The 16,169-nt window shown below is 45.7% G+C and overlaps 1 protein-coding gene across 1 annotated transcript in view; it reads left to right on the top strand.

The window, feature by feature from the left end:
- Positions 1-234: 234 nt before the first annotated feature.
- Positions 235-16,169, top strand: part of LOC104341373 (discoidin domain-containing receptor 2) — a 30,985-nt gene continuing 15,050 nt past the window's right edge. The window contains exons 1-6 of the mRNA XM_009956822.2: positions 235-298; positions 4,611-4,713; positions 6,900-7,128; positions 10,882-11,029; positions 11,240-11,345; positions 14,036-14,222. Coding sequence (XP_009955124.1) covers positions 235-298; positions 4,611-4,713; positions 6,900-7,128; positions 10,882-11,029; positions 11,240-11,345; positions 14,036-14,222 — 837 coding nt within the window. The remainder of the gene's footprint in view (positions 299-4,610; positions 4,714-6,899; positions 7,129-10,881; positions 11,030-11,239; positions 11,346-14,035; positions 14,223-16,169) is intronic.

Below are 16,169 nucleotides of genomic sequence, written 5' to 3' on the forward strand. Positions count from 1 at the left end.
GATCAGGTGATGGGTCAGAGTAGGGCTGAGGTCAAGGCACTCTTGAAGGCATGGAAGATTGCCCACTCATCACGAGGCAATGACAATACAGCAAGTCTGCAGCACAGAGAAGTCCTGTCTTTGGAGGACTCTCATTATCTCTCTTTGCTTTGTCTTTCAGAAATGTAGATGGCAGCTGCTGTCTTTGAAGGAGTCGCACCCATCTGACCCTGCGCAGCGCCTCCGATTGCTACCATGATCTTCTGCATGCTGCTGTTGGCCTCACTGCCTGAGCCATCTGGCACCGAAGTCAACCCTGGTAGGGAGCTGCCAGGCTGGGAAAGGAGTCTGACCTCCCACCTTTCATATGCTCGTTGTCAGCCTTTCTTTGCCTCTCATGGTGTATGCATATGAATGTAACAAAGGCACATAAATACAACCTCTAAGGTAGTTCCTGAATGCCCTCCTCTGGACTGAGGTGGCCAGTCTTCCTTGACAACTGTGCTGGAGTGGGACACCTCTCCTGACAGTCCCAGGAGGGCTCAGGCACATGGTTATACTCCTTTCTCTGCCCACCCAGAGGGTCTGTGCTCTCAGCAGGCCTGTCTTGAGCTCTGATTATCCCTTCGTCACTTCATCCATGTGCCCTGCAGAACAAACCTGGCCCTAGACTGGCTCAGAGATTCTGTGCTCACTGTGGAAAGCAAATGACCAGTTAGCAAAGCATAAGCCACAGCTCTCCAGCCAGCAAGAGGGGTTCTGGAGAGAGAAGTATGGAAGGAAAGGTAGAAAACCCTACCTGGCATGAAGCTAGGGTGGAGACAGGGATATGATTCTAAGAGTCCCTGAGGAGCGTATGACCTCTTATCCTACAGCATTTGGCAAGTCACAGTCGTGATGGAGATGAGTAATATAATGGTGTGCAATATATTGCACAAATCCCTGTAATGAGGTGGTTTGAGCTGGAGACGGTCTGAAATAGATGAGTCTAATCCTTTTCCAGGCTGGCTGAAGGTGTGGTGAGGCAGCAGTGCTGCCCCGAGGGCCTTCGTTTGCTCTGCTGAGTCTGTCTCTGTTTGGAGCCCTTTGACTGTGTCTGGCTCTGGCCTGTGGATCTTTGCAGAGGTTTGAGATTGTGCTGCAACCAGCCAGAAGTGAAGTGAGGCCTGTGGGGGGAGCTCAGCAGGCACTCCTGGGCTCCCCCATTACACAGCCGTTCCCTGCACTGTACACCCCCCTACATGTCCAACTTTGAACTGGGGTTGCCATCTGGTTCTGATGGTTAAAACCTAGTGGAAGAAGAGGGAAGGTGGCAGCTAGAGGGTCAGTCACACGCAGATTCCTTTTGGTGGTGGTAAGTACAGAAGTTAGTGCACACAAAAGTGCAGGAGTAGCTTCCCCACCACCACCACATCCTGGCAGGTGGGGTGGGCTCTCAGCACAGGGCTGTGGTCCCACCCTCCTGCAATAATCTTTTCCACCAAGAAATAAGCATGTAGTTTTGCTCACATTTGCTCTCAGTTCTGCCTGTGACTTCCTCAAGCAGCTTTGCTTCCTCAGCTCCCACAGCTGCTCAGCTGCCTGTCTGCCCCCAGGGACCATGCCCTGTTGTTCCCGCCCAGGCTCCAGCACACCCATAGCCCAGCTGCTGCTCCTCGGCTGTGAAGCTCACAGGCTTCATGGATTATCTGGACCTCCTGATCTGCTCCAGGGGTGGTCTGAAGCACCTCCTGCATTGCCTTCTAAACCAAAGGGGCTGCTTGGTGGATGATTTCAGACCTATGTAGGAAGCATCTCATGTAGGGAGTCCTTTTGCCTAGCATCGGTTGTTTGACCTCAGTAACAGAGGTGGGCTGTGACTCTTCTGAGCCTCTAGGTGTCCTGTCTGCATGGCAGGTGAGTGTGTGTCCCTGAATGCACAGTGAAGGGTTAGTGATATCTCAGCGAGAGCCCTGGTGGCACCTAAACAGGACCCAAGGACAGTTTTGCTGAAGAGGATGTGTGTTTTGGTGAGAGCCGTGGCCACCTGTAGAGCACATCCCTCGATGCCAGGGACATTCAGGCTTCCATCTGCCAGTCATGGCTTTGTGAATGAATGAGTTTTGTTAAGGATTGCAGTAAGTCTCGGTCCCCCAGAGTCCTTCCCGATGAGCTAGCTCTCTGTCTGGCATTGCTGTAGGGTGTGCACTTGACCTTTAAATGAGGTGTGACCGGACAGGACTCCCAGCAGAAGCACAGAAACACTTTCTGCTTTCAGCTGATGTCCCCACCCTTTTGGAAAATCTTCAGATATTTACCCATAGCTCAGTAACATACTAGCTTTCCAGCAATAGATCAGATTGTACTGGTCTGTGGTGGAACAGGGTAAGAGTGAAGAGTCAAGGCTAGTTTGATTTACTAAACTTACTGTTCAGTATCAGAGCGGGGTTAGGGCTCTCAGTTGGCTTTCAGCAACCACAATCCATCATGCTTGATCCCAGCCAGACACCAGCTGCCTCCCAGTGAATTCTTCTGTAAACAGGCCTCTTAAGAAACCTCAGACATACAAATGAATGTTCGGGGTGAGACCAGAGGCCCCTCTGGCTTGGTGTCCTGACTCCAGCAGGGTCCCATCCCTGCTGGTTCTGGAAGAGTGCGCAGATGGGCAAGCACACAGCAGTGCTTTACCCCAGGTTATGGTCTCAGCTCTCTGCAGTCTGCTGCTTAGGAGCTTTCTGAGCTAGCACTTGTGTATTTGGTAGGTGTGAGTTTGTCCAGCTGATTTTTGAACCCATGTGAAACTTTGACATTCGTAGTGTGTAATAGATTAAGGATGTGTGTGTTAGTTTTGAACTCTGCTACCTGATCTTTTGATGCCTCCTGGTTCTGGTGTTTCAAGACAGGGAGTAATTATTCATGATGTAAGTGATCTTTGTCATACTTCACTTCAGTTGTTTCTTTTATAATGATGAGGCTGCTGATCTTTCCATTTGCATCATCTGTGTTACCTTCTCTGCCTTTTGATGGGAGAAGGAAGGAGTAAGAGCTCCATATCTGACTGGCATCTGACCATGACTACAGACGGTGGTGTAATGGTGTTTTTTGGTTTGTTTTGTATGTATCCCCATAATTGCTTTTTTATATATTAAATAATCTGGTACCATCAGCAAACATTGTCACTTCACCACCCATCTCCTTTTTACAAGATTATTTAGGAACATATAGAACATCACACATTCATTGATAGTGCCTGAACACAGCTGCAGGCAAATCGTTTTGAAACAACCTGTTTGCAAACATTTCTATGTTGAAATCTGTCAGGGAGTTATTCAGCCTGTGGCTGTTTATTCTCTGTGGTGGTAATAACATGGGTTTTGTGCCTCTTGTCTCTTCTTGTAGCTTCGGAACCTGATGAACAGCTTTGTCCAGGTTTGGTACAAGGGTAGCAGTCCTGAGATACAAAAATGAGGAAGATGCCCAAGGCAGTGCCCTTGCTGAGGGAAAGGCAGGCAGAACCGCTAATATGGCAGCGGGCAGTGTAGCAGTGAGGATGCCAACCGACACAAATGCCACTCTGGAGTGACTGGAGCATGTGCTGGCACTTGCCTGTGTCACTGCAAATGGGAGGAGCTGGGGCTACTCTGAGCTCAGAAGACAAAGACCAAAAATATATAGGATTTTTTTTCTGGGACTTGCCATTGACTATACTTTTGTCTTCTAGTTGTTTCATGATCTAATCCCATATAGCTTTCTTTTTAATCTGCTGTTGATGTCAGTCTGACAAAAATATCTTCCTTGCTTGTTTTGAATACTGAGCCTTAATGAACACATTAAATTTTTAAGTTTTCTGAAACATCTCTAATATTCCAAGACTTGTTTAAAACTTTGTGTTAGGGGAGAGGGCTTGGCCAGTTTGGATTTTTAAGCTACATCTGCACTGTCTTTGGTGTATTGAGCTGTATTGAGCTTGTAGAGCTCCGTGGCTTGAGCCAGTTGTGCCTGTACTCCCTGAAGGCACCGAGTTTGAGAGTCTTCTCATGCCTGGAGAGAAATGCTTGCTTCACTTGACGCTGGAGGGACCAGAGCAGGATGGGGCAGTGTGGATGGTCAGGGGCTTGTGCTCAAATGTAACCTGCAGTGACATGACATGACAGCGCAGATGTTTCTGTAAGCTAGCCTAGTCATCTGTAATAGAAGCTGTTTAACTTCTCAGTTGTTACTGGGCTGGTGAAAATAATAATTGTTCCTATTTGAATGCAAGTCAAGCATCCACTTTATTCCAGAAGAAGAAAAATCTTTAATAAATGCTTTTTTATGTCGTATCATTATTGATAAATAATTTTTCATTGCAAAATAGGTCTGTGCAACCAGTAACACTAGTACAGTTTTGGATTTCATGTTCTTAAAATGTTTCTTTGGAAAGTTTTTGCCTTGCCAGGACTCTGCTGAGTGATACTAACTGTGAGTGTATTTCATTACTCATAATTTCAGTTTATGGTAATTATGAAGTATTTCATCCTTTTTATTTGCGTTCTCTATTTTATCATTACCATGTTTATTCCGTAGGCATGATAGCCTTTTAATTAAACTTGTCTGGTGATTTAGAAAGAATTGGTACTGTTTTTTTTAACTTGCTTGTGTTCCATTTTCAGCTATATGCCGTTACCCTTTGGGTATGCATGAAGGGACGATACGAGATGAAGACATCACTGCTTCCAGCCAGTGGTATGATTCCACAGGACCCCAGTATGCACGGTAGGTTAATATCTAGCAAAAAAACGTTATCCTTTTTTTCTTCTGGGTATCCAATAAGCGATGGAGGAAGAAGTTCCCTCACCCTTAAAGAAACCTGTTTGCTTAGCTCCTTAACTGCTTCCATATTAAATCTAATCAGTGCATAGTGAAAGACCAAGAGGCAATGGGTTTGGTCACAAGCTGTAATACAGGAAATTCTGATTCAATATTAAGGAAAAAAAAAATCCTTCCCCGTGACAATGAAGTGATGGGACAGGTACCTAGAGAGGTGGTAATGTCTCAGTGTTTGGAGATTTTCAGGACTTGGTTGTATGAGGCCTTAGGCAGCACACTGTCGCTTTGGAGTTAGTCCTGTTCTGAGCAGGAGATTGGACTAGAGACTTCCAGAGGTTGCTTCCGACCCTCATCTTCCTATAATTCTGTGAATAAATCTCTAATGGATTTGCAACTTACAGGTCAGCTAGGGACAGTGCCCCTGGGATTCTTGTAGAGCACTTGAGACTAAATAGGAAATCACTTATGAGGATGAACTTTTCAACAGCATCCTATTGAGGAAATGGGCTGTATCCACTTTGACTCAGAACCTGGAAAATGCAGAGTTAAGGAATTATTAAAAGGCAGCTGAAGGATTTTCTTTCAAGTACTACAGTCTTTCCCATAAGCTTGGCCTTTAATTTTTTTGTAGTTTCATTTCTCTCAAAGCTACTGACTTGCAAAATACTTACACAACTAAGTTTCCTTAGAATTTTTTATAATGATGATATCAAACATTCTTACAGTTTTGGTGCAAGTCAGATATGAATTCCAGTTTAACTATGATACTTATATTTTTATGATGAATTTGGGCAGTCCAAAGTCATAAAATACTCCTAGTGCTTGATTTTTTTTCTTCTTTAGTCTGTGGTAGAACAATCATGTGTTTTAATGGAGTTTGAACAAGCTGTGGGTCTGAAAGCTGGGAGACTTATTTTGTTCTGAGGCATGGCTTATCTCCAGTTCTGCAAATACTTCAGGCATCACTTACCATCTGTTACCATCATCTTTTTGCCAGGGCAGCTGGATGTCCACAGGGTGAAGACATGAAGGCACCCTCTAGCTGACTTCATTTTGTTAGAGGTCATAGCTGCAGATGTCTGTCACTTCAGTCACCCTTCCTACCTTTCTTACAACCTCTTTTACTTGCCACTTCATCATAAAAGTCTTGCACAAACAGCTGACCAACCTGAGACAAAAATCTTCTCCAGCCTGTGCCTTGACCTTCAGTGTCTCCTTCTGGGTATTGCCTTCCTTGATGCACTGGGGTTGACGCTCACCGGTGCCATCAGGTAGAGACGGGATAGCAGTCTGAAAGACAAGACCACTGGAAGGGCTGGCTGTTTGCTAAGAAATCCCTGTTGCTGAAAAGCCCACATGGTCTTTTTGTGCCTGGATACATTTTTCACATTTAAAACTCTCTCACCACCTTGTAGCTGAGCCTACAGAAGCTTGGGTAAGGCAGGGCTTCCTTTAGTGGCTCCACCTGCTGATGGCTACAGCACTCTGCTCAGCATGCAGTGTCCAAGGTTAAAAGCATTAATCTTTGCAGCTGGTGCCATCATATTCAACTTTGGAGATCTTCACATTGTACACCTAGCAGCGTCCTGCACAAGCAGCTCTGATGAATGAAGGAAATGTGAAAGATGTGTTGAGGTGACCCAGAATGATTTGTAGATGGGCAGAGCTTTTCTTTCTAAAATGTGTTTTTAAGATAGCTCCTCTTTGTACTTGTTAGAGCTGTAGGAGGTGGTCAAGCAGAGGTTCAGGCCTTATTGTACGGGGTTTAGGAGGAGTATGCGTGCACTTTACCAGCAACGTGGTAAAAAGCATGCAGTATGCAATTACCTACCGAGTAGCATCGTTGTTTCTGATCAACATGAAAGCGTGTGTCTGGGAAAGAAATTACTTCTAACAGTTAATGCAAGATACCTTCAACTGGGGGAGTTGTTCTGAACAGGGGAAAAGTGACTACAGGACTCCAAGTCTAAATCAACCATCACCCCGAAGGGGAGAGGTATTTGATAGCCAGCTGTCAGGTCTCACTTGCGGATTTGGTTTCTTTCTCCAAGTTTCAAGGTGTTTCCTCAGTTACTGGGAAGGCTAGATCCTTCGAAGTGATGGTTTTTTAATGTGTGTGGTTTTCCCCTTAGGTTACAAAGGGAAGAGGGGGATGGAGCCTGGTGCCCGGCTGGCTTGTTGCAACCAGAAGATGTACAATTCCTTCAAATTGACCTGCACAAGCTCTTTTTCGTCACCTTGATTGGGACTCAGGGACGGCATGCCCGTGCCACAGGCAAAGAATTTGCCCGTGCTTACCGCCTTGACTATAGCCGCAATGGCGAGCGCTGGATCTCCTGGAAAGATCGCCAGGGCAGGAAGGTGAGTGTAGCAGCAACCGAATGGTGGAGCACACAGAAGTCAGGTCAGAGAACTGGACTGTAGAAGGCATGTCCTCTATGTACTGCTTAGTGCATCATACTTTCTCCTGTCAGGCATCCTTTATCTTCTCTGTCAGGCATTAAGTGTCCTTTGCCTTAGTCATGTATTTGCTGTCATGTTGGACTGTTATTCTGCTGACCTGATGCCCCAAATCCCAGCAATTGTTGGGACTGAAAAGTATGGCTCTTCACTACCTCTGTCCATGTTCAAAACATCATGTGAATGTCCCTCTACCAGCCATACACTTGCTTCTAAATTGGAAGCTGCAAAGCAGATGTCTGCTTTGTGATTAAAAAAAGGGAGGGGGTGGCAGGGAATGGAGATGAGTTTCTGGATGTCCGATAGCAGTGTTCAATGTAGGGAGTAATGAGGAGGAAGGAGTTTAGGGGGTAGGAAATGTGCTGAGCACACACACTCAGAGACTTCCCTGCTCACTACAGTTGCCTGCTGCTGTCTCCAGACTTGAGCACACAGCTCAGCACTGGTTGTGCTCTGGTCGTGTTCATAAGCCTTTGTTAAGCTTCCCCTGGGAAGGGATCCCCTTCTCTCGTCTGCAGCTTGTCTGACCTGATCACCCTGCCTCAGGCTGGCTTGTGGAGTCTGAAGACCTAAGCCAGACTAGAAAGGTACTGGGTGCGATGATGTTTTCTTGCACTGGGGGTGCTTTGAAGTCACAGTGGGGTCTGTATTGCAGTATTAGGTAATAGCTTGTAGCTTGTTAATTATTTGCTTGCTCCAACCTTTAATCAGCTGTTTGGCTGTTGCCGTTATCTTGCCCATCCCTCACATTTTGGTGTATGCTACGAATGCTGTGTTTGCAGGATGGGAGGGGAAGTTTAAACTCCATGGGGCTAACTGCTCTCTGTCAGTACTTCCTTAGGTGCAGCCTGAGTTATACCACAACTCAGTTGGTTACGCTGTGTGTGACCAGCTAAAATGCCCCTTATCTCCCACCCCAGTCCTGTGCAGAGCAGTGTTCTCAGGCACTCAGGACTGTGTTAGTGTTGGGTGTTACAATTTAGTATAGGTCAATTTTTGCAAGATCTCTCTCAGGCCATAATGAGGTAACGAGCACGTAATCAGCGGTGTGTGCTGCTATAATTTGAGCCATGCTCTGTTCTGTATATGTGGAAGTCCATATACATTCTGTCAGGGTGTGTACCTGTTCCCCCTTGCAAGAGACCAAAAAGTTTTCCCTGCTGGTGTCCTTAGAGAAGATGGTTCTGCTCCTCTGCTCCTGCTGTTCTGCACATACACAATGGGGTGCAAGTTCTGCCATTTCAGCTCCTCTGAAAAATGACTTTCCATGAAAGTATCTTTCAAAATGTGTTACCAATAAAAGGGGCATGTTCTATCAGTGAATCTGTGTTTCAGAAGCACTGCTGTCTGGTCAAATAATTTGGTTAAAATGTCCTGTGTAATCATTCAGACCTTGGAGTGAGGGTGCAGATGGAGGTGCAAGATCCTAATCTACTTGTTTGTATGTGGTAAGGAGGCCTCTTCCAGTCCTGCAGTTGACAGATGCCCAATCAGTGATATTTCAGTGTGACTGCATGAGCCCATCTTGACATGTCTCTGTCCAAGGGGGTCACACAAATGGTTTCCGTCAAAAAAAACCTCCAAACAAAGCCCTTCACATGCTGCTGGGTTTCAGACATGTAATGCACGCTGCTTCTCACCAGGAAAGTCACATCCAGCTTTAATTTGCTCAGTAAAGGCAGAGTCAAATTGGTGCTCCCTTGTTTCAGACATTAGTTAAGGATGGTCCTCTCCATTGGCATTAATGTTGCATGACGCGGCACTGTTAAGTCCTGATCCCTTGTCAGCTTCTGGTATCGGCCACCTACAGTTGTTTGCCAGCAGCACCACTTCATTCTTGATGTTGGGAACACTGGCATCAGTAGTGGCCAGGACTGGAAACATGCTGACTTTGTTCCACATACAGACACTTTGGGGTTTTTTGGCCCTGAGAAACTGTGTGCTCAATAGCAGCAACCCCACCTTGTGGAGGTGCTACGCAAAATGCGTCTTCTCTTTTGCTTCTCTTAAAAGATGTCTGTCCAGGACAGGCAAAAATGTCAGCTCTTCCACTATGGAGCTGGTGCAAAGGTACTTTTTTCTGAGAGGGATGCCTGAAGCTTTCTTCCTCTTACTCTGTCCAGCACTGTGTCCATCTAGGACTTTTTGGTTTGACTTAGCTGCCACCTCAGAGATTTCCTAACAAATGGTCAACTCCAGAGGATCTGTCCAACTTCTGTGATGAAGATGTGGATATTCTGCCATATGCTGTCTCCTCTTTGGTTTTATCTCCTATCGGCAAGGTCTTGTGGAGCCAGCCTAGGTCTGCTGGAAGCCCATCTGACAGCTGAAAGGGTTAGTCGCTGTCACTTGGTTCCTGAAGACAAGATTTACTTATATGTCCCTGCTTCATTAGAAGAAGTCATGGGTGTTTCTCTTAGGAAGAGAAATATTAAGAAGCTGCAGATTAACGGCCTGTTGAGGAGCTGAAGAGAACGAGGAAGTGAGCTTACCTCTTGGCTTTCCTTCGGTTTTCCGTGGTCAGCTCCTGGGACTGTGCACCTTTGTAGAGCTGTCCAGCCAGGTGCAGGAACCTGTTTCACAGCTCTCCTAGTGCAGTCCAGTAGACCACCAGATGTGGCTGGCTCTTCTTCAGGGAGATACAGTCTTCTGAGTGTTTCTTTCTGTGATACAATAAGGTCTTTCACCTCTCAATGGACTCCTCAGCCACACTCGCTCTCTGGAGATCTTCCCTGCTGCCATGAAGAGGCAGCCACCTTTCTGCTCCCTTGTTGGCCTCCCTCATCTTTTAAATTGCCTGTTCATCAATAATTGCAATCTACATGGTCTTTTGAGTAACCTCAGCCTCTGACTAATCCTTCCCACCAACAGAATCTTTGAACAGGAGCCCTCACACTTCTAATTCAGACTTTTGATATCAAAAATGTTCTTATTTTGTTTCCGTAGGTCCAACTCCTTTAAAAAAAAAAAAAATCTCCTTGGCACTCTGTGTCCACTGCTGGGGGATTGACAGCTTCAGCTGTTTCCACACACTGACTGTCCAGATAAATAGTGGGCTGTTCCCAGAACCATAGTGGAACTGAGGGGAAGGGGAGGGTGAAAGTCCTTGCCATGTCAGCCTGCACTTCAGCAGAATGGGGTCACTGTGGCAATGCTGAACACTGCCGTTCAAGACATCTGCTGTGCAGTTCCTTACACCTTCATTCCTCAAACACTGCAGCACCTCTGGAATTTTGTTGGCTTATGGAGAAAGGACATCGTGACTCTCCACCAGGTAACTAGTGATGAGGGCAGGTGCTCAGTTACCTGTTGTTAGAATGTGCATGGAGACTCACTTGAAAGAGAGGTTATGTGCTAGCAACTGGAGCTCTCTGCAACATGTAGTCCACATGTACACTCATCTCCCACCTGCCTTTCTCCTCTCCCTCAGAGTACTGCCTGGTACGGGTCTGCAGTGGACAGGAGGTGAAATGGCAGCACCCTTCACCCTGTAAGCCATGTACCAGGTAGGAGGAGGGGAGCAGCAGCAGCTGACCCTGTGCAGATACTGTGTGGGAAAGCTTCCTGGTCTCAAATGATAGGGTACAAGTACACCCCTGCACAAATGAACAGCACAACAGGGAGAAGTTGCTGGTAAGCCTCTGTCTTCTCCAGGTGATCCAAGGCAACATCGATACTTATGACGTGGTCTTGAAAGATCTTCGGCCTCCCATCATTGCACGCTTTATCCGGGTGATTCCTGTGACAGAGATGCCGATGACTGTCTGTATGAGGGTGGAGCTCTATGGCTGTGTGTGGTATGGTAAGTAGCAGTTTTCATGCCCGTCACTGGAAAGTAGTCCTTACACAACGCTAACTGGGACTCACCTGCGTCCCCACGTATGCAGAGGGAATCCCAGGCCCATGGAACTGCTTCTGTTGGTCCACATCATAAGTAAAAGGATCATATGGACAGAGATGATGGAAGGCTGCTGCTGCTATATTTCTGAGGTATATGGCCTTCTTTTTTTAGATGGTTTGGCATCCTATAGCATCCCTGAAGGAGGGACAATAGCGGCTCCTGGCTTCCCCATCGTTTATCTGAATGACTCGACCTATGATGGCTACCAGGAGCGCAGGTGGGAGAAGTCGTCCTGTTCTCTCTCGGTCACTGTGCAGTTATCTCTTCTTTCCTACTTACCCTGTCACTAGTGTCTTGTGTCCCAAGCATCATCTTTGAGACCTCCAGAGCTGCAAGCTAGCCTACCAGTTCTCCAAGCATCGTGGCTTCGTTATTCCAGGCCCTTTGACACATTGTTAGTTTTCTTTTAAATGAGGGCATGGGCTCAGGATTTATCAGCTTCATCTCCCCCAGCTGACAAAGGCTGACAGGAAAGAAATAATGTTTTTGTTGTTGGAAGTTGTTGTTGGTTCTCTAAAGAGAAGAGCGTGTCCTTATACAGCTAAGTGCTGTCTTTGTTCTTAGCTTCTATCTGTACATGGCATGATGACACAGTCCTGATGTGTCTGCCTTAAAGCCCTCGTCGTTCTTGGCTCTAACTGTGACTCTATTCATTGCACGGATTTCTTTGTTGGTTCAGGTACAGCCTTAAGCTGTCATTGACACTGCAGATAGTTAGGTGCTTCTACTCTCGTGTTGCCCCAGATTGGAGTGGGAGAGCTGGCTGGACCTTCTACCTGTGCAGTCCCGGTGTCCCTGGAGCAGATGAAGGTCCTTCCCCTCTTCGTTGCCTTTGTTGCTTCTGCAGTTTGATGTCTGAAATGCATTCCCTAGCAGACTGCATCTTAAACTGTTGCAGGAGGTCTCCAGGGTAGACGGGGCGTCCGGGAAAGTGCGCAACACCTGAACTCTAGGCCTGCGCTTGATACCTGTGAGCTTCTGGACAGATTTGAGATAATTGTTTTTGAGAACAAAGCTCTGATGGACTTGAAACAACTTGGAAAACTGCATCACTCCCTGTGAGAGGCTCCAGATCAGCAGAGGCACCACTACCAATGTGGTATGAGAGGAAGTGGCTGATTGCTCACTGTAAAGATTTCTTGGGTATGATGCTTTTCCAATTTGGAGTCAAAAAGCCTAAAGTAACTGGATTTTGACAGCTCGTTACGAGGTCTGTTAATTTTTCACATCGCTGGGTTCAGTTAAGTAGGGTGGCATGTTATTGACATTTTAAGGTGTCTCTGGTTTACTCAATAGTTGACGCTCATGGAAAGAGAGTTCATTAAGAGTCTGTATCTGAAATGTTAAGTAACTGGCTGAACTTTCAGAAACTTAGTGTGACCGCTTTCTTTACAACACACTCAAATCTGTATTTATAGCAATAACTTGAAACCTCAGACAAACTTGGGCATGGGTATCCTCTTGAGGCAGCGTATCCCTGCCTCTGCAGGAATGTGCCTAATAAGTGATCAGACAGTATCTCTTTAGTGACCTGGTGTCATCCATTGACTTAAGGTGCTTTTACTATATGTCCTGTTTCAGTCATTAACTTCCTGAAAATTTTTACTGTTACTTAAAATTTTTTTATGCTTAGAGATTGTTTTTGTAAACTTATTTCTGTTCTACTGTGCTGGAGGTTAAAATAACGGAGTGGAAAGTACATTCTTCATGCTTGTAGGATGTTGCAAGATACTGGGTAACAATGTCTTTTTGCATTAATATCTGATGCTTTTAAGCTGCACTGATAGAGAAGGAATTGGATATTAAAAAAAAAAAAAGGGGGGGATTTATGTGCAGAAAGATGTAGGTGTTGCTTTTGGCTGTCCAGCACTAGCTTAGGAAGCTGGGTCTGCTGGGGAGTGTCAGGGAGCTACAGATGTAGGCACAAAGCTCCACGTGCTAAGCAAGGACTCTTTCATGATACTTAACCTCTAGGTCAGGTGCCTGACTGGCCTGGAGGCAGGAGCCTGCCTCTTCCAGCTGTTAATCCTGCTGTGGAGTTCAAAGGCATGCATACCTGTGCAAATGCTAGTGATGGAGGGCTCACCTGGAATGGACTTGCAGAGCTTCAGTGTATGTAGCAGCCCAGCCTGGGTTACAAAGACTGCCTAGAGGCAGCTGAGTGAAACAGGTCCAGGGAGCAAGTTCAGACACAAATACAGCCAAACTGTTTGCACTTTTCCTGCTATAGGACAAGGTACGTGCCAGGGCTGGCTCCCAGCAGGCGGGGGCTCAGGAGTGTATCACATCTGGCACTTCCTACTCTGGCACAGTGCTGGAAACAGCATAGTGGGCTCTGCACACTCAGCTAGGACGTGGAATGAGGCAGGGTCCTGGGTGAAGAGTCTGATCAGCCTCGGAAATGGAGCCAAGTAACGCTCTCCTCTTGCACAAGGAGCAATGCCAGGAGTGATCCCAGTTAGAACTGGCTGTGGTTGGGTGAGCTGCCCATGGTCTTGCTGCTCTTTTTCCTGCTTTTCTGTGCCAGCCTGCAAAACTTTCCCCGCTGGTTCCCCTAGGACACGCAGCTCCATGGTGAAATGCTGCAATTAAAGCTCTCTGTTTGGAGAGCATACAGTGTCATTTTCTATAGTCTCAGTTTTTGTTCTCAAGAGACTCTGCTCGTAGCTTGGCTTTGCTGTCAATGCAAGAAGTTCTGCCTTTTCCCAAGCAGTGAAAGACTGTAAACACCCAGCCCAAACAAAAGAAAAGTGATGCTGCATAAGAACAGGGAATGAGTTCTTGTCCGGGATGGGTTGAGACTAAATAAACTAATGTTTTCCTGGTACTGGGTGAAGGACCCATGTGCGTTCACATCTGAGCTCTCCCGGCTGGTGTTCTGCCTAACTGTTGGTTCTCTCTTGCTAGGCACTTGTACGGTGGTCTGGGCCAGCTGACGGACGGAGTGCTGGGACTGGATGACTTCACACAGAGCCACCAGTACCGCGTGTGGCCAGGCTATGACTATGTTGGCTGGAAGAATGAGAGCTTCAGCACAGGCTCTGTTGAAATGGAGTTCCAGTTTGACCGACCACGGAACTTCACCTCCATGAAGGTAGTCAGCGTCGTCCCTCTCCAAGCCTGGGGCAGGCTTTTGGGCCTGGGTCTTCCAGATTGCTTCTTTGGGTCCTTTTCCCAAAGCAGCAGGATACAAGGTGCCTGACAGCACAGTCCACCATAGGCAGAATTTGAGCAGATGTCCCAAGTTTGCCAATGTAGAAAGGTGAAGCAGGGGAGCGCTTGCCTCTCCAGAGCTCAGACACTCTCCTTTCAGTATTTGTCTAACCACCTGAAGCAGTGGTTAGGCAGCTGAGATGAATTTAGGATGTAGGCTACCTACTGTCTAGGGGCTGCCTGACCCTTGAAGTAAAGGAATGTGGTTGTGCTTCCATTTTGACCAAAAATTTCTCTGGATGCCTCCAATCTGTGCTTGTGCTGTGGGAAGTTACTTAAACACAGGAGAAGGGTGAGCTGAACTTTGAGTCTGTAGTAAACAGCAGAATCCTTTAAAAAGGATTGGTGGCTTTTCTTGTAGAGGTTTCAAATGAAGGAGAACCCACCACATCCTTAAGTAAATTGTTTTGGTGGTTACTTACCCTAGTTTTATTTTGTCTATTTTTAACTTGCAACCGTTGGCTCTTAGCCTGCGCTCGCTGGCAAAAATCAGAGTCCTGCCTTCTCAGAAATTGTCCTGCTTCTACACTGTGATTAAATCACTCTCTTAATCTTTGCTTCAGTAAACTAAGTTGGCTGAACTTCTCAGTGCCTTCTGTGTGACATCCAGGGTCATTTCTGTAGCTACCTTCCAATCCTTTTTTTTTCGTTGCCAGTACTCTTTTGGAGGTATAGAAACTGGAACTGGATGCGGGCTTTCCATCAAATTGCGTAGAAGAATGGTACCAATTTCCTACTTTTCGACAGTTCTTCTTCGTTTATGAATCTTGTGATCATATTACTCCTCCTAGCCAAGGGATAGGGAGCCCGTGTTCATTAAGACTTTGGTATCATGCTGAAAGTCTGTTCAAAGTTATTAGTGTTCAGGATAAAAGTCCAGTCTACAAAAAGCATCACTTATGTTTTGTTCCCAAGTTCACTACCCTGAAATGAGTCAGTCCTGAAAACTTCAGATTATTTTAGGAAATTTTGATTTGTTATTTTTCCCCTATTTATTTTAGGAAACTTTGATTTATTTTTTCCCCTTATTTAATTTCTTTTATTGCTAGTGATCCTGCTGTCTCTTTCAGATCATTGAAGAAGGTAGCAAATAACCTTGAGCTAGGAATACTTTCCTGTTACAAAAACATTCAGAGAAGGATTTGTGCCTTAAAATTTATAAGACTTACTAGTTGACAATTTTTCATCAGGTTAATATAATTCATGAGTTTGTACTCTGCTAATTGGAGTCAGATGTTATGAGTAAATCAAACGCCTTACAAAAGTCTGTCACGTAAACACAGCCACCCTGATCAACCAAACACATAAGCTCATAAAAATAGCTACTTCTAGTATTTCATTATGAAGCTGTATTGATTAGCATAAATTATTCTTCATTGTTTGTGGAATGTTGCCTGTTTCAGCTTTGCATTTATTTTGTACAGGCTAGGTAGTCTGTAAATATTTTCTTGTATCTTCATACCTGTTAGCTTTATCCCAATCTTCTGAACTTACCCAGTATCCAGGAAAGTATGAAAAATAAATGTTATCAAATACTGCAACTGCATTGCAAATTACTTAGGTTTGCATATAATAAAATTGGAGTTCAGTAGGTGGTGTTTGGAATAGGAAGTGTCTCTGTATCAGTCCAAGATGGAGACATATCCAACTCCTGTCCAAATATGGCACAAATTGTATATTGCAGGCATTGGGCTCTCCTGCCTTGTTATAGATGACTATTCTCCTTATTGAATAATGTTGTCTAAGCTTCATCTGTTCCTAATTATATGCAAATATCCTTCTTTTGTCTTTTTACTGCTCATCAGGCCTGTTGTCCTCATTACTGCTT

The sequence above is a fragment of the Leptosomus discolor genome, chromosome 19 (genome assembly GCF_034619465.1).
Source record: "Leptosomus discolor isolate bLepDis1 chromosome 19, bLepDis1.hap2, whole genome shotgun sequence".
Lineage (NCBI taxonomy): Eukaryota > Metazoa > Chordata > Aves > Leptosomiformes > Leptosomidae > Leptosomus > Leptosomus discolor.